The sequence below is a fragment of the Pteropus medius genome, unplaced genomic scaffold (assembly GCF_902729225.1).
Source record: "Pteropus medius unplaced genomic scaffold, Ma_sr-lr_union100, whole genome shotgun sequence".
Classification (NCBI taxonomy): domain Eukaryota; kingdom Metazoa; phylum Chordata; class Mammalia; order Chiroptera; family Pteropodidae; genus Pteropus; species Pteropus medius.
In genome coordinates, this window is record NW_024341754.1 from 152578 (window position 1) to 173823 (window position 21246).

General features: G+C 50.4%; 2 protein-coding genes across 5 annotated transcripts in view; one reads left to right on the forward strand and one right to left on the reverse strand.

Annotated features, from left to right (window-relative positions):
• The window catches only part of LOC120593399 (dehydrogenase/reductase SDR family member 2, mitochondrial-like), a 53932-nt gene extending 46589 nt beyond the window's left edge, over positions 1-7343 (reverse strand). Inside the window, exon 1 of the mRNA XM_039851220.1 lies at positions 7206-7343. The gene's annotated coding sequence lies outside the window, so the exon portion shown is untranslated. The remainder of the gene's footprint in view (positions 1-7205) is intronic.
• Positions 7344-11310: 3967 nt separating this feature from the next.
• Positions 11311-21081, forward strand: JPH4 (junctophilin 4). Of its 4 annotated transcripts, none has more exons than XM_039851258.1 (6): positions 11311-11983; positions 12515-13064; positions 13756-14527; positions 17525-17643; positions 17965-18497; positions 19433-21081. In XM_039851258.1, exons 2-6 carry the CDS (start codon positions 12686-12688, stop codon positions 19514-19516), a joined length of 1887 nt encoding a protein of 628 aa, XP_039707192.1. In that variant the 5' UTR covers positions 11311-11983; positions 12515-12685; the 3' UTR covers positions 19517-21081. The 4 variants fall into 4 exon arrangements, with proteins under 4 accessions (XP_039707192.1, XP_039707197.1, XP_039707184.1 ...); XM_039851263.1 differs by having other exon boundaries at positions 11901-11983; positions 12141-13064; XM_039851272.1 differs by having other exon boundaries at positions 11920-11983; positions 12145-13064.
• The last annotated feature ends 165 nt before the right edge of the window (positions 21082-21246 follow it).

Below are 21246 nucleotides of genomic sequence, written 5' to 3' on the forward strand. Positions count from 1 at the left end.
CAGAACACACTGTTGACAGAATAAGAACAGTCAGACTCTCAGCACACCAGTTTCCTGTCTGTCAAAAGCAAGTGATGCTATTATCCAGCCTTATTGCCAAGGTTTAATCAGGTAATATCCAGGAAACACCAGGCAGCATGCCTGGGGCACAGCAGGCATTGATCAGAGGTAATTGTCTTTCCCACTTCATTACATGTCTATCCGCAGTACCTCTGGACATTTCATGCTGGAGCACAGAGAAGGCCCAGTCCCAGTCTCACCCCGCTCTGGGCCACAGGGAATTATGAGAAAACGAGTCTCTTGTCCTGCCTACAAAAGATCTCTTGTCGTCGCCCCCAAACTTCCTGGGACATTTTTGGGAATGGAGGGACTTCCATTTTCACTTAAGTTTTAACTCAGCCTATACCTGCCTTCTCAAAGCCGCTCCCCACCTGTCTTCCCACCTTAGCCTCTCAGATCTGAAAAGCACACTCCGCAACCTGCCAGGCAGAGCAATAAGCTCGCTACTGCCTCAGGGGGGCAGCCAGAGTGAATAGCCAGACCCCTCGACAGAGCTCCCTTCAGATTCCCATCACCGGTTGCTGACCCAAGGAAAATCACTCAGACAGCAAACTCCCCACACAGCTACCACTTCCTGCCATCCCTCCAGGGGCAAATATTTCCAACTTCCTCCACTAGGACACTCCACCCTGACTGAAAGTCTAACAATCCCCATCTACCCACAAGGCCTCCCCAGTTAAGCACAGGTCAGGCTCCTGGAAATTAGAGGTTGTTAGTGGAAAGACTGAGGGCATCTCCTCCAAGGCTGCATACCAATGACCTTCAGAAGCCTTAACCCCTATCCTCCTCTTTCCTAAAATTCAATTCTGTCTATCCTAGATATTGACCCAACAAATTGTTGCTGAGTCAACATTATTTTTCTAAGAATCAGGAAGGTGTTCATTTCACAAAGTAATATACAAACATTCCCAGGACTCTGCTCGTCCTCTGTGCTCCCTCTGCCTCTCTCCTGGCTGTCCCGGGATTAAGTCAGCCTGCCCTTGAACCTCACACATGCACAAAAATTAACTCAAAATGAAGCACGGATTTAAAGCTAAATCGTAAAACTATAAAACTTTGCAAAGAAATCATTGGCAAATTACATAGATTGGTTTTTGAATACTGAATGAGTCTTGCATCCTTGATCAGTCATTATGTATTATGATTCTTATATATTGGTCAAATCTATCTAATATACACCAGAGGGGATAGGTCTTGTCTGTCTGTCTGTCTGTCTGTCTTTTCTTTTTCTCTCTTTCTTTCTTCCTTCCTTTTTTCCATTCACAATGGTCAATGATTATCTTGGAAAAGCGAGCCACTTATCTAATATAAGCATCAATTCTGCCCTATTTGTTTTTACATTTCTATAATACTAGTACTTTTGCTTTTACTATGTGCCAGAAACTATTCTAAATACTTCGTATATATTAATTCTTTTAATCCTCATATAGCCATTTGAGGTAAGTACTATGTCTAGGCAAGGTAATGATGGCCCAGCCCCAGGTGCTGGTCTGGGAAGGGAAAGGAGAGAACAGTTGCAAAGTCTTTCAAAGCAAGATTCACTCTTTCTAATTGTTTTGATGCAGGAGGCTGGAAACAGAGAGGATCCAGACATGAAGTCAGGGCTGGGTTCTAGCCTATTCTATGGGAGAGTGATGATATCGGCAACAGAAATGGGGAACAGAGGAGAAGGAAGGAGTTTGAAAGAAAATATGAATTCCACCTATTGGACATAGTAGTTTTGAGATGAAGAGAATACTTCTCATTGGACTGGCCCAGCAGGCAGTTCGAAATGCAAAACAGAAGTCCCACATGAGGCTATGGCTTTTGGCCTTATCTACAGAGGTGATTATTGAAGCCATGGATCTGGATAGCATTGCTAAGGGAGGGGGTGCACAGACAGAAGAGGAGGAGGCCAAGGTAAGATGCTTAGAAATTGTGTTATTTACCTGTTGTCTCTCAGGACCACACCCATCCTATTCTGTGAGGCTGCAAACAACCTTTCCCAGATTTGTGCCAGCTGGCTTCCTATCACATTCTGCTAGTGAGAGGTGCCAATGTGATTGGAAGGAATTCCAGTGAAAGAAGAAACTGACTTCCTGTTTCTGGTTCCTGTCAACGACCCTTCAGGGTGCCTCTAGCCCAAGGGTGAGCAAACTCTTTCTGTAAACGGTGGGATATTAAAAAGTTTAGGCTACAGACTATAATCAGCGATCTCCAACCTTTTTGGCACCAGGGACCAGTTTTGTGGAAGACTTTCTTTCCTGGGAAGTTCAGACTCTACCTGGTCACAGCAAGGCCAAAGCTTGAGGGCCCCACAACCAATCCCCATGTCCTTCCTAGTGCGTAACAGGAAAAAGAGTCCCTGTACAGCCTTGCATCCAGAAAGAATAAAACCTTAAAGTAGGAGACACTGGGTGGCTGAGTCAGGACAAGGTCTTGAGCCAGTTTCTACCCTGCAGAGAGGTAGGAGCAGGGCCTTTCTCCCTCTTCCCAAGCTTGGAGATGCCAAACTTGGGATTTCCGAGGGCTCCATAACTTGGTGTCCAGCCTCCCACTCCAGAGTCCCAAGCACAGAACTGAGGAATGGAAAAACAGCTAAAAGCTCAGAAAGGCTATAGTGGCCAGGGACGAGGCTCCTGCCCAGAAATTGTTGCAGAGAGCTATGTGGATCTCCCTGACCTCTAACTAACTGGACCTGGAGGAAGGAGAGGAGAGGGAGGCCAGGCCCAAGAGCTACTGGGCCAGTCCTGGTAGTATACCCTCTGCCAGGTTCTTTCCCAGGCTGTGCAATTTAATTGTCTTAACCTGTGAGGCACGACTATGCCTGATTCAACAGATAGGTAAAAACTGAGTCTCGGAGAGGTTATACAATTTCCCAAAGACACAAACTAGACTCCAGAGCCTGCTCAGATGCCCATGCCACTGGGGCAGGGCTCCCTTGCAGCCTTGTCAGGAGCCCCATGCCTTCTGCCCTTCCCACCCTAAGGACCGTCAGATCCCAAACTCATCTGATAATAGTGTTAATTAGCATGAATTTATTCCAAAAGGAGGGTGGGCCCAGCCCAGATGGGGCTACTAGAGCCCTCCTTCCTACAACCGCTAAAGGCTTATCCCAGCCTCTAGTGCTTCAGGCTTCTTTTTCCCCCTCCCATCAACATTTCTTCTCCTTTCCACACCTCTGGAGCCCAGCATAAGGAACAGTCCTCTTCTCTCACCACAGTTCTGTAGCACCCCGTCACCCGTCTCTCCTCTCCCTGCCTGCTTCCTCCTCTCCAAGGTGATGATCTGGCTGGAGTAGCTTAAGCTTTGAATTTTAAAACAAATGCAGTAAACCAGGGCTCTGGTAGCCCAGTGGGTCCTGAAAAGGGACTGGCAGACCCCCCCACCTTCCAGGGTCATGTGACAGCCCTCGGATTCGTATTGCTTCTTGTCAGGCTTTGCCAGAGCTGTCCTAGACCTTGAGTCCACGTGCTGCTTGGAGAGCAGTCTAGGAACTGGTGAGAAGGTGACCTGGATGGTGTTTGAGGGTAAGTTCATGAAGACGAGAGCCCAGAAATCAAATCTGAACCTAGGGCAAAGACCAGAGGGCCTGGTGTGTCACTAGTCAATGTGAAAACTGTCAATCTTTCCAAAGTTGTTCAGGGATCTCCTGGGTAGGGTTTGGGGCCCATCCCACTGCCACCAATCTTTAAACCATCCTTCCTGTACACAGCCTGAGGTCACCACTGTCATTGGGGTCTGAAGACCAGAAGGAGAACATGAGTCATTTGGTCTTCTAATGTGCTTCATCTAATGCTTAATTTATTAAAGATGAAGCAGTAGCCTTTTCAGTGGGAGCCTTACATGGTACTGGAGCTGCTGGATTTCATGCCTGGGACCCAACATTTACATTGCCCCTGCACAATGCTTTCTGCTGTATACAACAGGGTCATGCTACCCCCTCACTCCTGACCCAAGACTTTGCTCTGGTGGAGAGGGGACAAGGGAATCACCACTAAATATTTGTACAATACAAGTCAACTTTTTCTTCTTTTCCTGTATCTTATCAGCACAGAGATCCAGTGGTGGTTGAGACGAAGGGAAGTCCATCTCCAAGGATGGGATTTTGACCATAGACATACACCCAAAGGATGAATGTCAGTCACTCTGAACATATCCAGGGCAGCTCCTTTCCTGGCATAACAAGGTGGGGACCTGCCAAGATTCCAGTTAGCAGGAGGTCAGCACAAGAGAGGTCTCATCTAGGGACCCCAGGGCAGGATCCTCAATCACTGTTTGGTCTGGAGCATGAATCCCAGCTCAGACCCAAAGGCGTGAAGGAGCCCTCCCCCACCCGCAGAGCAACAGCATCACAGCAAGGCCAGCAGCCACATGGCCTTGAAGCCAAGCTAGCAAATGACAGCCATCGCTCTTCTCATCTGCTGGGCAGGACCAGGACGGCTCCCAGAATCAAGGGCAAAAGAGAGGGTGGAATGGTGTTATTAGGTATATATTCCTGACAGGGTGACAAGGAAAAAGAGCTGGGATCCTGGGACAAGTTTTGCCAAGTAGGGAGAAAACTATGGGTGCGATTAAGGTGAATAGAGAGAGGCTGTCTGTCTGCCTCACCCAGTTCATCTCCTCCAAGGGCAGGGTTCAGGGGAATCTCCATGGGAAAGTCTGTAATAAGGCAATATGTGTTGTGGTTAAAAAACACAGGCTTTAGAGACCAAAGGAATTGCTCTAAAGATACGATTCTACACTTAGTAGCTGTATAGCCTCAGGCAGTGGTTCTCAAAGTATGGTCCTTGGTCTAGCAGCATCAGTCTTTCCTGAGAACTTATCAGAAATGCAAATTCTTGGGTCCCACCCCAAACTTCTGAATCACACTCTCGGGGTAAGTTCCTACGTACCATGTTGGATCAAGCTCTCCAGGAGATTCTGCTGCAAGTTAAAGTGTGAGAACCACTAACTTAAGACGTAGTTATCAACCATTCTAATGCAGTGTTCCCATCTATAAAATGCAAATAAAAGTATCTACCTCATAGGGTTATTGTGAGGATTAAACGAGACACTGCAAATATAGAACTTAGCACAGGGCTTGGTACGTAGTAAGCCTTTAGTGGATGTCAGTTATTATTACTATTATCTCCCACCTAGTCTGCAAAACAAAAAGAACCCAAGGCCTAGTGTTGCTCTCTCCCTGGGCCACTTATTCCATGTCATTTGTGAAGCACCCCAGTGCTGACAGGACACCTGCTGCATCTCACCCTGGGAGGACAATGTTCACTGTGTAGCCAAGGAGGGAGAGGTGCCAGGAGGTGCTCTGGTTCAGGCCCCAACTGGGAGCCACCAGCTCTGTGAAACTGTCAAGTGTGAAGCTTCTCTTTGTATCTCCCACACGTGACAAACAGGGACATACTGGCTGCTCAGTCCTCACTGAAAGAAGATATTGACCTCAACTTCTTTATTTCTCACCAATACCATCTGTTTCAGGGTTATTGGAAAGCTATGGATCCAGTAACAGATTAGATAGGTAAATGTGCTTGTGCAAACAGAGAGCCCATGAGGAACTAAGCTTGTGGTGCAAATGCCCTTGTCCTCCCACCTAACATTGTGTAGGGGCACATTCTGGTCTCTATGGTTACCAAGAGCAGCCTTGCCCAGGAGGATCTGGAGTATGAACAGCAGGAAGTGAGTTCATGGCTGCCGTGTCTGGAAGGAGGCATCACACAAGAGCAGGGGAGGAGAAGGCGGGGCACCTGCTGGCTTCCTGGGGCAGAAGAAGCTTCTTCACCTGAAAATGAATGTCATGGATACAGAAATCTCCCTGCATTTATTCTTGGAACACAGAATTTTGAACAGTTGTTCCCATTTTTCTTCAAAGATGTCACTTTTTAAATATTTTTTCTATTTGTCTATTTTCATCAGGCAGAAAGAATCAACTCGATATTAATCTGTCTTTAACACGTGACAATTTCCCATTTAATTAGGAAGTTCTGTAAGAATTATCAGTCGCAGCTGTAAGAGGTGAACCGCCCCCACTCCCCAGAAAATAAGATGGGTGAACTACTAAGTCTAGAGTAAACATCAGAAATAAAGAAGCTTAAAGCCAAATGTCCTATAGTTACATACATATAACTGTAGCTTAACCACTAGGTCTTGACTGGCTGCCTCCTTCTCTTCATGCAGCTGTCAAAGAGATGTGGGTAATGATCACAATTTGCTGTATCCTCAGGTTATCTTTTTGTACAAACATAAATAATTATTATGAGGTAAAACAGAGTATTGGTGAGAAATTTAGGAATAATCAGGTTTGTTTCTTCATATCTGATGTTGGATGACTCTGGTCTTGACTCTCAGCCTTTCCAAGCCCCCAGTTCCTCTTTCTGCTATAAGGCCAGCCTGCACTGCTCTGAGAATCTCGGAGGTCCTAAACCCACCTCCCACCTACAGGTACACAGGGGCTATGACTTAGAGCGCATTATGATGAAATGGACTCAGAGCAGTGTCCTAGTAGAAAGTAACCTGGCTGAGGTCTCTGGATCTTACCCCTGCTACCACCCATGGCTCAGAGGTATGGGCTCCAAGGCCACTGGTCTGAGACCAGCCTTCCTTTCCCCTGATCCCTTGATCTGCTCCCCACACCAGTCATTGAAAGCACATGAACATGTGCATCTCAGTGCGAGGCAGAGCACCTCAGTGTGTACCCAAACCTAGTACAGCCCTGATGACTGCCAGGGTTAGAGTACTGCCCATTTCCCCTTTCTTACCCCATCCCACCCCAGGGGAAACTCAGGCTCTTTCTCTCAGCTCCGTTGGATGATGCAGAAGGCCCAACCCCTTAGCCTAACCCCCAAGACCACGCGTATTTCCAACAGCAACCTGCTCCTTTCACAGTCATCAGAGGAAGCAAATGGGCTTAGGAGGGAGGAGGGGCATTGGAAGATGCTGGACTTTGAGGGACATGGATTCCCCGTTCAAAATCTCAGAAAAGCTACTGCTCTCTCCGCAGGGGGCGAAATGGACATTCATACCCCATTTTCAGAGAGTTTACAGGCCATAAGGTCTATCATTGGGTCCCTCAGTCCATGAGCCTCAGGTTAAAAATCTCTGCTACACAGTGAACCCAGTCCCACAGAGCATACAGAAAGAAGCAGAACCAAGTTTTCAAAAAGCCAAACCTGAGAGCACCGAGGGGCGGAGTTGTCGGGCAGAGAAGAAGAGCCATCCAGCACATTCTGCAATCATGATCTGGGGGCTGTGTGTCCAGCCAGCAGTGGCCAGACAGAGGAAATGCAGTGTCTGGCTGCTGGCCATTCTTACCCTCTCTCTGACCATCTGGATCTCTGGCCAGATCCTGACCCCTGGTGGCTGCCCATGGGATGAGGCAAGACATCTTCTCAAGCTCCTCCCTACCCTGGGGGCAAGGGGAAGCTGGCTGTTCCCAACACAACAAAGAGAAGAACACCCAACTCCACGGGCCCCAGTTGGGGTCCCCAGGAGGTACCAACATGTTTCGTAGGGGATCCTTCAGAAAGGTACGCTCTGCTGAAGTCACCGGATGCCTTCTCAATATAAGTCCAGCAGCCAATCAAACACATAGATTAAAAAGTGCACTTTTTTACCTGTCAAGTTGGTAAAAGGGTGTGTGTGTGCATTACACCTAAAGGTTAATGCAGGGCAGGATGAGACAGTCACAGGGAAGTGAAGTACAGCATAGAGAACATAGTCAATAATATTGTAATAACTATGTATCGTGTCAGATTGTACTAGGCTTATCGAAGTGATCACTTTGTAAGTTATATTTAACCCTATGCTGCACACCTAAAACTAATATAATATTGTATGTCAACTGTAATTACCTTTTTAAAAAATTTTAATAAAAGTAAAAAATACAGGTCAGGGTGCAATAAGACCGGCATTCTCATACACAATTGGTAAGAGTATAAATTTATACAACATTTCTGGAAGTGATTCTAGCAAAACAAATCCAAAATCTTACAAAATATTTCTATCCTCTTTTCTTAATTCTACTGTTAAGAATCTAGCTTCAAGAAATCAATAGACTAAAAGAATGTGATACCTGAACGTTGAAATCAATGGCAGAGGAGAAAACAAAATTAGCCAAAAGAGATCATTGCTGAAGCTAGGGGATGGATATATGGGAGTTGTTTATTCTAGTTTTTGTCTACTTTGTATATGTTTGAAATTTCCATGGTAAAACATTTTTAAAGCAAAGCATCAAATATGCAAAGAGTTGTATAAAATATATCAATTTTAATAGCAAAAACTGTGCAAATGGCATGAAAGCACTATGCTAGAATGATTAAACAAATTATGCTGCATCCAAACAGTGGAATATTATGCAGTCATTAAAAATTCAAGGACATTTCAATGACATAAAAAATGTGTACAGTGTAATGCAGTGAATAAGTAGGATATAAAATTGTATATGTGACATTTAACTAATTATGTTAAATAAAAAGTGCATAGGAGGGAAGACTGTCTGAAAATACACTAAAGTGTTATGCAGTGACACTATGGGTGGTTTTTATTCTTGATATTGTTTTATTTTCCTAATTCTACAATGTACATGCTTTACTTTTATGAATAGGCCCAATGAATTACATTTGTTAAAGTAATACTAACTTAGGAATCTGATATATATTCAAAACCAAGGGCTGCCATACATTAGCTATGCAACAGTGAGTAAATTAACGTCTGGGTCCCAGATTTCTTATCTATAAAACAGGCATAATGCCATCGTATTTTTCAAGCCACCATTTACTGGGCATTTACTATGCACCTGGCAGGCACTATGCCACGTGGTTTTCCTCCCATATATTATCACACATGCTATTCATACGTGATTATTTCAATACTCAGAATAAGCTCTGGAGTACATTAGGGTATTCCCAGAGATACACAAACTGCAGCTCAGAAAAGTTAGGGAATGGGCTCAGGCTTACCCGGCTAGTCAGCAGTAGTCAGCAGACATAGGTCTGTCCATCTTTGAAAGCCCAGCTCTTGGGCTCCAGCCTGGGCTGCTCGGTTACAGTTTTGCTGCAAGGATTGAATGAAAGAATGCAGGTGGAGTGCCATACACAGAACCTGGTTCCAAGCACAGAGCTGCTCCATTTCATGTTCTTTCCCTTTTCTATGACCCCCACCACACCCAGACATTAGTAAATTGTGGCAAAACAAACCAATGCACATTCCATTAAAAAAAAGGAGGAGGTCTCTGCTCTAAGAAGAGGGATTATAGGACCTGTAGAAACAGACCAGAGAGGAGGTAGAAGGCTGCCTCACTCAGGGAGATATGAGGGGCTGGGACTGTGTACCCCACAAGTTCCAGAGCTTCATCAGACCCCATGCGTTGATTTTCAGCTGAGAATTCAGTACAAGTCACTCTACCACCAAGGCATCACTCCCCACCTTCCACTTACCCTGCCACCCTTCCACACTAAAGAACAGGGCACAGTTATCACCAGGCTTATACGTTTTTTTTTGTTTTTGTTTTTTTTTCTTGAGAAAAGGAGAATCTTAGGGGTTGAGTAGGACAAGGGGTTGAGTAGTAGGCCTGAATATCTAGGGGTGAGTGAAGTGATGCAGCTGAGCCTACCCCAGAATGCCTCTTGCCCTGAGGAGGCAGCCTAAGTTAGATTCCATCCCTATTCCCTATTTCCTCCCCTCAAACCTATCCTAATGCTAACTGCACTAGAATTACTTGTTACTTGTCCGTCTTCTCTACTAGATAGTAAGTTCTATGAAGACAGGCACCACAGTGTTCACCACTGCATTTCTAGCCCCTGGCACTATGCCTAGTACACAGTAAGCTATGTAAATGTTTGATGAATGGAAGAAAGAAGGAAGGAAGGAAGGTAGGCAGGGACTTCTTCATCACCAGTTTTGTCCCGAGTGGACCCGTAGCTGCCCTGTTCCATGCTAAGCATGTTGAAGATGTGGTCCCTGCTCTAGAGGCTTAAAATTTACATGTTTCTCCAAGCTCGTGTCCACCTTTAGGAAAACAAAGTGCATGGGAAATTCTTGTTTATTCCAAACCTCATGCTCTTTATTTTATTAAAGTATTCAAAATGGAGCTTCTGAATCTAAGGGAGATTCTCAAGTACATGGAATCCTGGGAGGAATTACAGGGCTCAAAAGGTCTTAAGTCTAGTGTTCTAATGCTACTTCTGCAACCTCTGCTGTGTAACCTCCAGTGAGTGGCTTCCACCTCTGAGCCTCAGTTCTCTTTTCTGTAAAATGCGACGGACCGTATCTTGCATAAAAATAAAAACAATTGAGTGCATTTGACTATTTATGCCATTGTGTATAATTAGATAGTGTCCTCCTTTAGGGGCAGCATAGATGCAGTGTCTAAGTAAGCTGAGGGGGCAGGGAACACAGTGCGTGCCTATTTCCATATGTAAAAAGTAAGAATGCGCCATCCCTCTAGTAGGTAGTAAGGGAGGGGTGGTAGGTTGCAGGGGACCTTGACTCAATAAGGACCCACTCCAACACGTCTATGTGTTTTAGCCTCTAGGTGTGTCAAATAGAAGACTCCGAAGCTCCAGAACCTTCGTGACACCACTAATGATGACCCACTGCTCCACATTCAAAAACAATACACCCTCGTGCTAGCTCTCCCCCTTCAGAGGGACAACTCAGAGAGAAATAGTTGGTGGGGGACGGAGGATGGCAAGGCCTGGAAAAGCGCTGGTGGAGCCAAGCTTCCTGGGAGGGCCCGATTTCAAGTTTCCTCCTAAAGTGCAGGTGGGGCCTCTTAGTCCCCCTGCCGTGGTTTCTTAGGGAGGACTATGGACTTGATGGACACAGGAATCAAAGGCTTCCTGGCTTCCATCCAAGCAACTTGCAGGTTCATCCTACTCCCCAGAGCCCCACAAACACCATTTCTGGCCTTCCAGCCTCTGCTGGGCTCTTTCTAAATTTCTATGCCCATGCCTGCCCTTCCCTGTGCAGAGCTTTCTCTGTCCCTTCACAAACCTTATTTCATTTTCTCAGTCTCCATATCTATTTCTTTCTCCCTCCTTCTCCTCCTCCCCTTCTCTCCTCCTTGCCATCCCTCACCAGCCCCAGAATGGGTCTCCCTCTTTTCTTCCCTCTCCCTCCTCCTTAGCTCTCACCCCTGCACCTCTTTCTTTGTATTCCTCTCGCCCTCTCCCGGCCTCGCCAGCATCTCTCTTCCCTTGCCTGGCTTCGGCTTCCCCCAGCCTCCTCATCTTCAGCTCAGTCTCCTCCCCCTCGCTCCTTTCCACGCCCCCTCCCCCGCCCAGCCTCACCCACACCCTGCTCCGCATCCCAGGGCCTCTTTCCACCCTGAGGGTCTCTATGCCTCTCATTCTCCGTCCACCTGCCTCCTCCCTCACGACAGGTTTATCAGGCACGCATCCTTTTCTGCCTGGGCATTCCCCCCACCACCGCTATCATTGCGCTGTCTCTTCTGTCTCCTCTCCCCACCCTCTCCTCTCTTCTCCCTGCCCCTTTAAATCTGCCTGGCCCAGCCTCCCCCGTGATGCTGGGATGGAGCAAACATTGATTTGTGCTGGGATGGAATCAGAATTTTGATATTTTTTCCTCTCCCAACCATAAGAAGAAAAAAATAAAACACCCCCTCTTGGTCGCCCCCTCTTTTTTCCCATCCAGCTCCCAGCTCCTCTTCCCTATCTCCATCCAAGGCAGATTTTTTTCTCTCCACTATTCTCATCTCCCCCCAACACACACCCCTGCCACTACCTCGCCCCCAACCCCCACATCCCACCGCCGGCTCCTCCAGCTGGCGAGAGGGGACTCTCTCCTTCGGCTCCCCGACCTTCTCTCTCTGGGTTGGAGCAGTATCTCCGGAAGGGGAGGGGGCTTGGCTTGTCCGGGCGAGGTGGGAGTGGAGGTATCCTGCGATGGACGCCGTGCCTGGGAGGCAGCCTCAGCCTCAGCCCACATGGTGAGTAACCTACCCCACTCCCTCCTCCCTGTCTGCCCATCCTCACCTTCGCCTTTTTCCTGCAGAGCCTCTCCCATCACCATCCTTTCCCTCGCCAAACTCTCTGCCCACATTGCTCAGATCTTCCCCCACTACATTTTCGCCCCCACTTGCCTAGGAAGCCAAAGAATCGAGACAAAGGGGTCCTGACAGCAGTCAAGGAACGGGATAGCATAAGAGTCTGCCCAGCCCCCTCTCAAGACCTCTCTCCATGCCACCCCCAACTGCCATCCATACCCGACACTTTGGGGTTCTAGATTAGATAAGTGGGAATTCCGCTTGGGGTTGGGACCCCAAGTCCTGGGAGGAGCCCTCTACAAGAATGGAGGGGTGGGGGAGCCCCCGTGCCTCCAAAGCTAAGGAGCAGCTGGAAGACGCTGCCGAAGAGTGGGGGGTTGGGGAGCGGTGCTGATGCCGGGGAACCACTGGGCCAGGGAGCGGCGGGCAAAGAGGAGGGGCCTCGCTCGCCACTTCCCCCCTCTTTCTCCGCAGCCACTCAGGATGAGGGTCCGGCCCTGCCAGCCCGCGCTGGGCTCCCCCCGCCCGGCCCCGGTCTAACTGCCCCCGCCCCCAGGCCTCGCCCGGCTCCCAGGCCCCCAGCCAGCTCTCCAGCCCCAGGATGCGCTGAGCCACCGGGGGGCTGAGGCCGTGCCAACTACATGCATGTCCCCAGGGGGCAAGTTCGACTTTGACGACGGGGGCTGCTACGTGGGGGGCTGGGAGGCGGGGCGGGCACATGGCTACGGCGTGTGCACGGGGCCCGGCGCCCAGGGCGAGTACAGCGGCTGCTGGGCGCACGGCTTCGAGTCACTGGGCGTCTTCACGGGGCCCGGCGGACACAGCTACCAGGGCCACTGGCAGCAGGGCAAGCGCGAAGGGCTGGGCGTGGAGCGCAAGAGCCGCTGGACGTACCGCGGCGAGTGGCTGGGCGGGCTGAAGGGGCGCAGCGGCGTGTGGGAGAGCGTATCCGGCCTGCGCTACGCCGGGCTCTGGAAGGACGGCTTCCAGGACGGCTACGGCACCGAGACCTACTCCGACGGAGGTGCGGGGCCCGATCCACTACTGTCTGTCTGCTCGTCCGCGTGCTCCTCCCTGTTGCCCTGGCCCTCGTATACCTTCCCCTGCCATAGGACCTCCGTGCCCGCTGTTTTCCCTAATGCCTTCCCCATCGACATGCACCCCTGCGCCTACCTCTCTGCCCTCTTCTCCCACCATCGCACATCCCTTCATCATTTGTCTGTCCCCCTGCCTGCTGTTCCCTCTCCTGAATCTTCCTGCCCTCACCCCTTCCCTGTCTGCCTGTCCCTTACATCCTTTTCTCTGCCAGTCTCACACACCTCCCCTCTCCACCTGTCTATCGCTAACACCTCTGCTCTGTCCCCTCGCGTTTCCTCAGTGGGCTTGTCCCTCCTAGTCCAGTTTGCTCATCACATGGCTATCTTATACAGCCCGTCAGCCTGTCCCGCACACCCTCTGGACTCTGTTCTCCACACACCCCAGCCTGTCTGTCCCCTCCCCTTTCCCTTGTCTACCCGTACTGCCAAAATTCAGGGATCTCCTACTACACCTGTCTTGACTCTACTCTTCCACACTTTCCGACCCAACTTGGCCTGTCCCCAGCTCTTAGTGCCCTTCCCCAACCTCCATGCTAAGACTTCCAGGGGGCGCTTGAGGCCTGGGGTGCGAGGAGCAGCAGATCCTGATTCTTTTTCCCCTTCCTACCCCGCCCGCAGGCACCTACCAGGGCCAGTGGCAGGCCGGGAAGCGCCACGGCTATGGGGTACGCCAGAGCGTGCCCTACCATCAGGCGGCGCTGCTGCGCTCGCCCCGCCGCACTTCTCTGGACTCAGGCCACAGTGACCCTCCGACGCCGCCCCCACCTCTGCCCCTGCCAGGCGACGAGGGAGGCAGCCCGGCCTCCGGCTCCCGGGGCGGCTTCGTGCTGGCGGGGCCGGGGGACGTTGACGGCCCACCCTCCCGCAAGCGCACCCCGGCGGCCGGCGGCTTCTTCCGCCGCTCGCTGCTGCTCAGCGGGCTCCGGGCAAGCGGGCGCCGCAGCTCCTTAGGCAGCAAGCGGGGCTCCCTGCGCAGTGAGGTGAGCAGCGAGGTGGGCAGCACAGGACCCCCGGGCTCCGAGGCCAGCGGGCCCCCGGCCCCAGCGCCGCCCGCCCTCATCGAGGGCTCGGCCACTGAGGTATATGCAGGAGAATGGCGCGCCGACCGGCGCAGCGGCTACGGCGTGAGCCAGCGCTCCAACGGGCTGCGCTACGAGGGCGAGTGGCTGGGCAACCGGCGGCACGGCTACGGGCGCACCACCCGCCCCGACGGCTCCCGCGAGGAGGGCAAGTACAAGCGCAACCGGCTGGTGCACGGAGGGCGCGTGCGCAGCCTCCTTCCTCTGGCTCTTCGGCGAGGCAAAGTCAAGGAGAAGGTGGACAGGGCTGTTGAGGGCGCCCGTCGAGCAGTGAGCGCTGCCCGCCAGCGCCAGGAGATCGCCGCTGCCAGGTGGGCACCGGGTGCAGAGGCTGGGCTAATGGGAGAAGGTACCCTGGAGACAGGGAAGGAGGTTGGTGCCTAAAGGAGGACCAAAACCCAAGGTCTAGAGCCTGGTGGAGAAGAACAGGCCTAGGGCTAGGCAGTTGTAGCCCTGGGTGTTTGGGGTGTTTATATCTGAGGCCACAGGTGGATGTCGGTGTAACTGTGGGTGGCTGGGTATTTGAGGGAAGCCGTGTTAGACTATGTCTCAGTGTCTTTTGTGGGGACATGTGTCATTGCGTGTGGGAGTAGCCATGAGTGCTGCCTTATGCAGGCCTAGAAACCTCTTAGAACTCAGACATGTCCCTAGCCTTCCTTTTCTTGCAGCCGATCCAGCCTCCAGGCATCAGGTCGAGAGCAACAGCACTGGGCAGGAAGAGCAGGAGCGGGCATTCCTAACCACCACCTAACCCAGTCTGATGCCATTTCAGTCTGGGGCCTAGGAGAGGTCTAGTTTGTACAGCTGACCTATCCACCTAAAAAGATAATCCCTCTCAGCTTTGCCTCCTCTGCCTCCCTCTATTCACTGATAAAGATTTGAGGGGAGGAGGCTTGAAATTTTTTTCTGTAAATCAGATTACATTTGCATTAATCAGGAACCTTATCTAAAGCAGCGCTATTGGGTAGGAATATAATGTAAGCCAAATAGATAATTTTAAATCTAATAGCCATATGAAAAAAGGAAACAGATGAAATGAATGTAAATATTTTCATTTAAACCAATATATCCAAAATATTGTCATTTCAACTTATAATCAATATAAATTTGCAAATGAGCTATTTTAATTCCTTTTTTTTTTTTTCACTAAGTCTTTGAAATCTAGTATGTATTTTATACTTATAGCACGTCATTTCAATTCAGACCAGCCACATTTTCAGTGCTTAATAGCTACATATGGCTTGTGACTACTGGAGTAGATAGCCCAGATCTGAAGAAAGCCCAAAATCTATTTGTAATGAGATTCACAGGCCCCTGATTTAGGCAATTCACACATATGAATGTTTATATATTGTATTTTCTTTAAAATGGAGGGCACGGTTGAAGAATTTTGTTTAATTTTGGGACTGTTTCAAAAGATCAGAGGTCAAGATATATCCAAATGTGCTCAATGAGTTTGTATAATGGGCGACAATGTGTGTGTGTGTGTGTGTGTGTGTGCGCATGTGACATGTCATATCCAGAGTAGAAGCCTGAGCCAGAGAATGTCTACCTGTAGACATATCTGACAGACTGATGGTTAAAGTCTAAAGCTTTAAGCCAGGGAAGAGGAAGGACAGAGCACCAAGGAGCACTTTAGGCTAGATGAGGAGCAGGCATGTGCAGGAAAAACTGATCTCAGTAGCTGGAGGATCAGGCAGTGGGAGGAGGCTGGTTGGTCTTCCCAGCAACAGGCCTGGCAAAACTGATTGGCTGCCAGCTGCCATGGAAACAAGCAGAGCCTTAGCAGCAGGTGACTGCCAGGTAGCCCGAAGCCTGGCCTGATGCCTGGGCATAGACTGAGTCTACTGCCTAGGACTTGATCATCCATACACTCCCAACTCAGAAACACAGGCCCTTGTCAGTGTTGCAGTTTCTTGGCCGCCAGTAGACCTCAGTGTAACCCGAGATTGTGATCCTCGTCCCCCGCCCTAAATTCTGAGACCACCTCAGTTTCAGGACAAGCTAGTCATATAGAGTCTGGAAGCCCTGAGATGGGAGAATAGCATTATCTGAGGTTCCCTCCAAGCCTGCTCTAAAGGTCCTTGACCCACCAGGTTTGAGGAGAGGAGGCTGACCATATATTCCAAGGTACATACAGAAGAGGTGGACCTAACTCTGCAGTGGACACCACGATCCTTCTTACTACCCCCACGCCCAGACTGTCTTCCTAGGCCAGATTAAACAAGCCTGGGCCCAGAAGGAGTCATGAGCCTTGATTTATTCAAGCTTATATCAAGTATATCGATCAGAATTACAGAACTGATTTAATGATTACAGGGCATCTACCATTAACAGCAGAGGGTGAAAGGGAAAGGAAAATTGAGAAAGTGTCTGACATCAGAGGGAGAACTGGGAAACAGTGGAGAAAGGACTGATAATGCTTCAAGGTTACCTATACCTAAAGAGCATGGCAGGAAGGGAGGGGAGGAGTTGTGGGAGACTTAGAACTTACCCAGAAGGTATCATCACAGTGGTGAGAAAGCATGGATGTTGATAGAGAGAGGGAACAGATAATAGCAGAAAGGGGGACCCACCCTTACTCCAGTTCCAGAGCTCAGAAAGGATGAGGTGGGGGCAGGGGGACAGAGGGAGTGAGGAAGGGGGAGAACAATGTGATAACGAGAGGCTGAGGAAAAGCAAGATATGAAATTCTCATGTCAGAAAATCTGCAGGGAGAGGCAGGATTCAAAAACAAGGGCTAGCAGTGGTGAGGGCAAGGGAGGCAAAGGCCCCTAATACAGGGATAGGGTGGCCCAAAGCAAGGGCTTGGGGGAGGGGGGCAGGATTGAGGTACAGGAGCTGTGTGACCCCAGGGAGTAAGAGAGAAGTTGATAACAACAGGAGATACCAGCAGCAAAGAGGGCAGGTATGCATAGCTTGTAAGCACCAAGCAGGTGCAACTGCAGAGGGATGTGCTAAGAGAGTGAGGTATCAGTTGTCGCTGTGAAAGGAGCAGGACAAGAATGGAATCACAGAGTTGAGGGTGACAGGGAAGGGCCTGGTCCTGCAGCTTGAAGAAGGGAAGTGTTACTACAGGACGTAATGGTGAGAGAAGCAAGATTATGTGATGACAGCAGGCACAGCCCAGGTCTAGGAGAGGAAACCAAAAGCCAGCTGCCCTGCCAGGCCGGGAAAAGGGAGCAGCTGGCATAGTGTGTCTCCAGGTGTGGGCTCAGATCCGGAGGGTGTGATGTGATGGGTACATGGGCTAGGGGGCTGGAGCATGTGAGCAGGTCTGCTAAATCCCTGTACCCGGAACCTAACAGGGCAGCAGACGCCCTTCTAAAGGCAGTGGCAGCCAGCAGCGTTGCTGAGAAAGCTGTGGAGGCTGCTCGAATGGCCAAACTGATAGCCCAGGACCTGCAACCGATGTTAGAGGCCCCAGGTGAGGCGTGGGCAGCCTGGGGTGGGGGGTGAGCCCCCTGGGAGCTGGAGGGGAAAGGGAAAGGGAACTCCTACAAGGGACTGGAGATGGGAGAGCCAAGGTATGAGGGTCCGAGGGGACAGAAAGTGGGAGGGTAGGAAGTAGAACTGGGAATTAATGAAATAGGGTAACAAGGACAAGGGGTTGGAGTCTTGCAATGAGAGGCTGTAAGCCTGGGGAATACCAAAGTCCTGGAAGGTGCCCACTCAGGGGGATAAAACTGTAGCTTTTGCAGCCCCAGACCAGTTAGGCCCCTCTGATTCTTAGCTGTCCCTGCCCCAGGCCGCAGACCCAGGCAGGACTCAGAAGGTTCCGACACAGAGCCCTTGGATGAGGACAGCCCTGGGGTATACGAGAATGGACTGACTCCCTCAGAGGGCTCCCCTGAACTGCCCAGCAGTCCTGCCTCCTCCCGCCAACCCTGGCGACCCCCTGCCTGCCGAAGCCCACTGCCTCCTGGAGGGGACCAGGGTCCCTTTTCCAGTCCCAAAGCTTGGCCTGAGGAGTGGGGGGGCCCAGGTGAGCAGGCAGAGGAACTAGCTGGCTATGAGGCTGAGGATGAGGCTGGGATGCAGGGCCCAGGGCCCAGAGATGGTTCCCCACTCCTTGGAGGCTGCAGTGACAGTTCCGGAAGTCTTCGAGAGGAGGAAGGGGAAGATGAAGAGCCCTTGCCCCTGCCGAGGACCCCGGGGGCCTTGGAGCCTGAGCTCATGGCCACACCAGTCCTGAGGGGCCCATCCTCAAGGGGTCCTGAAGCTGGGTGCCTGATGGAAGAGCTTGAGGAGCCAGCTGCAACAGAGAGGCCTGCCCAGCCGGTGAGACAGACACCCTCCATTCCTACTTTGTACCCTCTGAGTCTCAGCTCCCTTCTGGCCCCTCTTCTCCTCAAAGCCTTGCCTCTCATTCTTTCCAGATCTCTCTCTAAATCTCTGAGGGGCTTTGATTTGGATCCAGCTTTCTCTCTGCCCACCCAATCTTGGACCATATCCCACCTCAAAAACATTTAAAAACTTGAGAGCTGAAAGAAACCTTAGAGACCTTCATGTCCAACTCCCTCATTTGACAGAAGGGAGAACTCAGGCCCAGAGCACTTAAAGTAACTTGTCCAAGGTTACAAATAATTATAATGGTAGAGCCAGAACATCTTTCCCTGTTCTCCTTCCATATCATTTCCAGCTCTCGTTTTCCTACTCCACCCCCGCCCCACCTCCACACTTTCTCTCTTTGGTTCCCAGAAATAAAAAAGGAAAAGCTTGTTCCCTCCCTACCCTAACTCTCCCTCCCTCTCCTGGGAAAAAGAGAAATAGGAAAGAAGGCAGAAAACCAGGAGAGGCGGAGTTTCCCCAGAACCCTCTACTCTGATTGGACTCCAGGCCTTCTCCTGTTTCCTAGCAACCACATCCTCACCCCTTCATCCCTTTCTGCTTTACTGCAGTACCGGCTGCTGCTGCCAATGTATTGCTACTAAGGCCAGGCACCTTCTGCCTGGGCCACGTGATATGCTGGTGGGAGGGGAGTGGAGGGAGGAGGGAGGAAGAGTCGTTCCTGACTAGACAGAGCTGAGGGAAGGTGGGGCTCTGGCTGGGAGAAGAGGTCTGTTTTGCAATCCAAAAAAAAAAAAAGGCTGGAGACTCCTCTCCCCCAGGAAAGGTGCCTGGGAAACTTCAGCTTTGCCATCTCGGCCAGGGCAGGGAGGTAGTCCTTGGCCTGGTACTCAGGGACTGAGATGGCATTTCCCCCGGTTCTCTAGGGAGCTGCCAACCCCCTGGTGGTGGGAGCCGTGGCCCTCCTGGACCTCAGCCTGGCGTTCCTGTTCTCCCAGCTCCTCACCTGAGGCTCCTGCCTGGCCTAGTTCTGGCTTCGGTGGCCGCCTCTTCACTCCTTTTGACCTGCCTTTTCTCCTTTTCGCTTCCCAGTTGTTTTTCCTATCTTTCTCTTCTCCCTTTCCTTTCTTCCTGTCTCCCTTTGTTTTTGTTTCTTGCTTTTTCTTTCCTGCTATCCTTTCGGATTCTCTCATTTATTCTGGCTCTGTCTTCCTCCCTTTTCACCCCACCCCTTCTCTTTCTCTAGATTGTTTACATATGAAGGGCTTTTCTCGCTCAGAGTTGCTCTCTTCTCTGAGACACACAAATCTAAGTCAGACCATCGCCCCCACACCCTCCCCGCCTTTTCTTTAGACCTGAACTTGGATGAGGGTGAGGATTTGGTATCCTGAGGAGTCTCCTGGAAGCTGAGTGGAAAGGAGGAAGAAAATGGAGGAGTGATTGTATATTAGGCAAGGCACTGGCTGAGCTGCTGTGGCTCCCTAACCCGGAGGCCTGGTGTCTCTCAGGCCTAGCGAAAAAGCTAGAGGAGGTGCAGCCTCCATCTCTGACCTCGGAGGATCCTATCTCACCTCCAAGCACTGAACTAGGTTCTTGCCTAACCCTGTCCTTCCCTGAAAGATCTGTGAAGGGAAATGAAAAACAGAATGACTCCCTAGCATCTCCCACTTTCTTTCCTCAAAAGCCAGCCCCTTGTCCAACCCCCTAGGGTGGCATGCCACATCAAGAGCAATGTGTAAAGGAAAGAAAGAGGTCAATGCAGCCAAGTCTACCCACTGACCTCTCCCACCCTTCTCTCTCCCCCTAAAAGTTTATTTGATTGGTCTGGACTCACTTGTGGCCTTTGATTAAATTTCTAAGGGGCCTGAAGAAGACATCCCTACTACAGAAGGTTAGAGGCACTTGAGCAAGGATCCCATTCCCCAACTCTGATAGTTGTGTTGGGGGAGACAGTTCTGGGGAATGGAACCAAAGGAACAGGAACTCACGGGGCAGCACAAGTTGTGACAAGCTTAGCAGTCTCTAAGTGGGTTATATCTCTTCCCACATCACATCAGAATCTTGTGAAAGGGGGGGAAAAACAGAAGGAGGGGATCACAGAAAGCCAATCTATCACACACTTTCCAAGCAGGGCAGAGGTGGGAGTCAAACCCAGGTGAGAGGTGGGGGAGAGCCCTGTTTGAAGTTGTGGCTGATCCCTGGTACTAGCTTTTCCCCTGGGGGTAGGAAGCCCTAGGAAGAGGGGACTGTAAGATCGATCCCCAGGGGATCTTTCCTCCCTCCCCTGCATGAGGCAGTGGCAAGCTGCCTGTCAACCCCCTCCCTCAAGGAATGGCCTTCCCTGGGAATGCCCACTACACACACCGTCTTCTTTTTTTCTAGTCAAATTCTGTTTACTCCTTGGCCTGCCTCCCTCCTTCCTCCCCTCTCAACCTTTACTTCTGATTTCTATTTCATGGAATTTGGGATTGAAGTTAAACTTCAACAGTGCCGCCAACACCAAGTCTTGTAGGAAAAAAAAAAAATACAAAGAAATTTAACAAAAAAAATATATTAATAAAAAAGTTCAAAAAAGGGGGGGGAATTGTCATCTCCTTTGGGGTGCGATGGCTTCAAACCCATTCTCTCCTGGGTGGCGAGAATGTACGAGGAACCCTCTTGGGGAACCCCAGGCCTGTTACACAGTCTCACGGCCCCAACGGAGTTAAAAAGTCCTTTCCCCAAACTCCAAAGCCTAAGG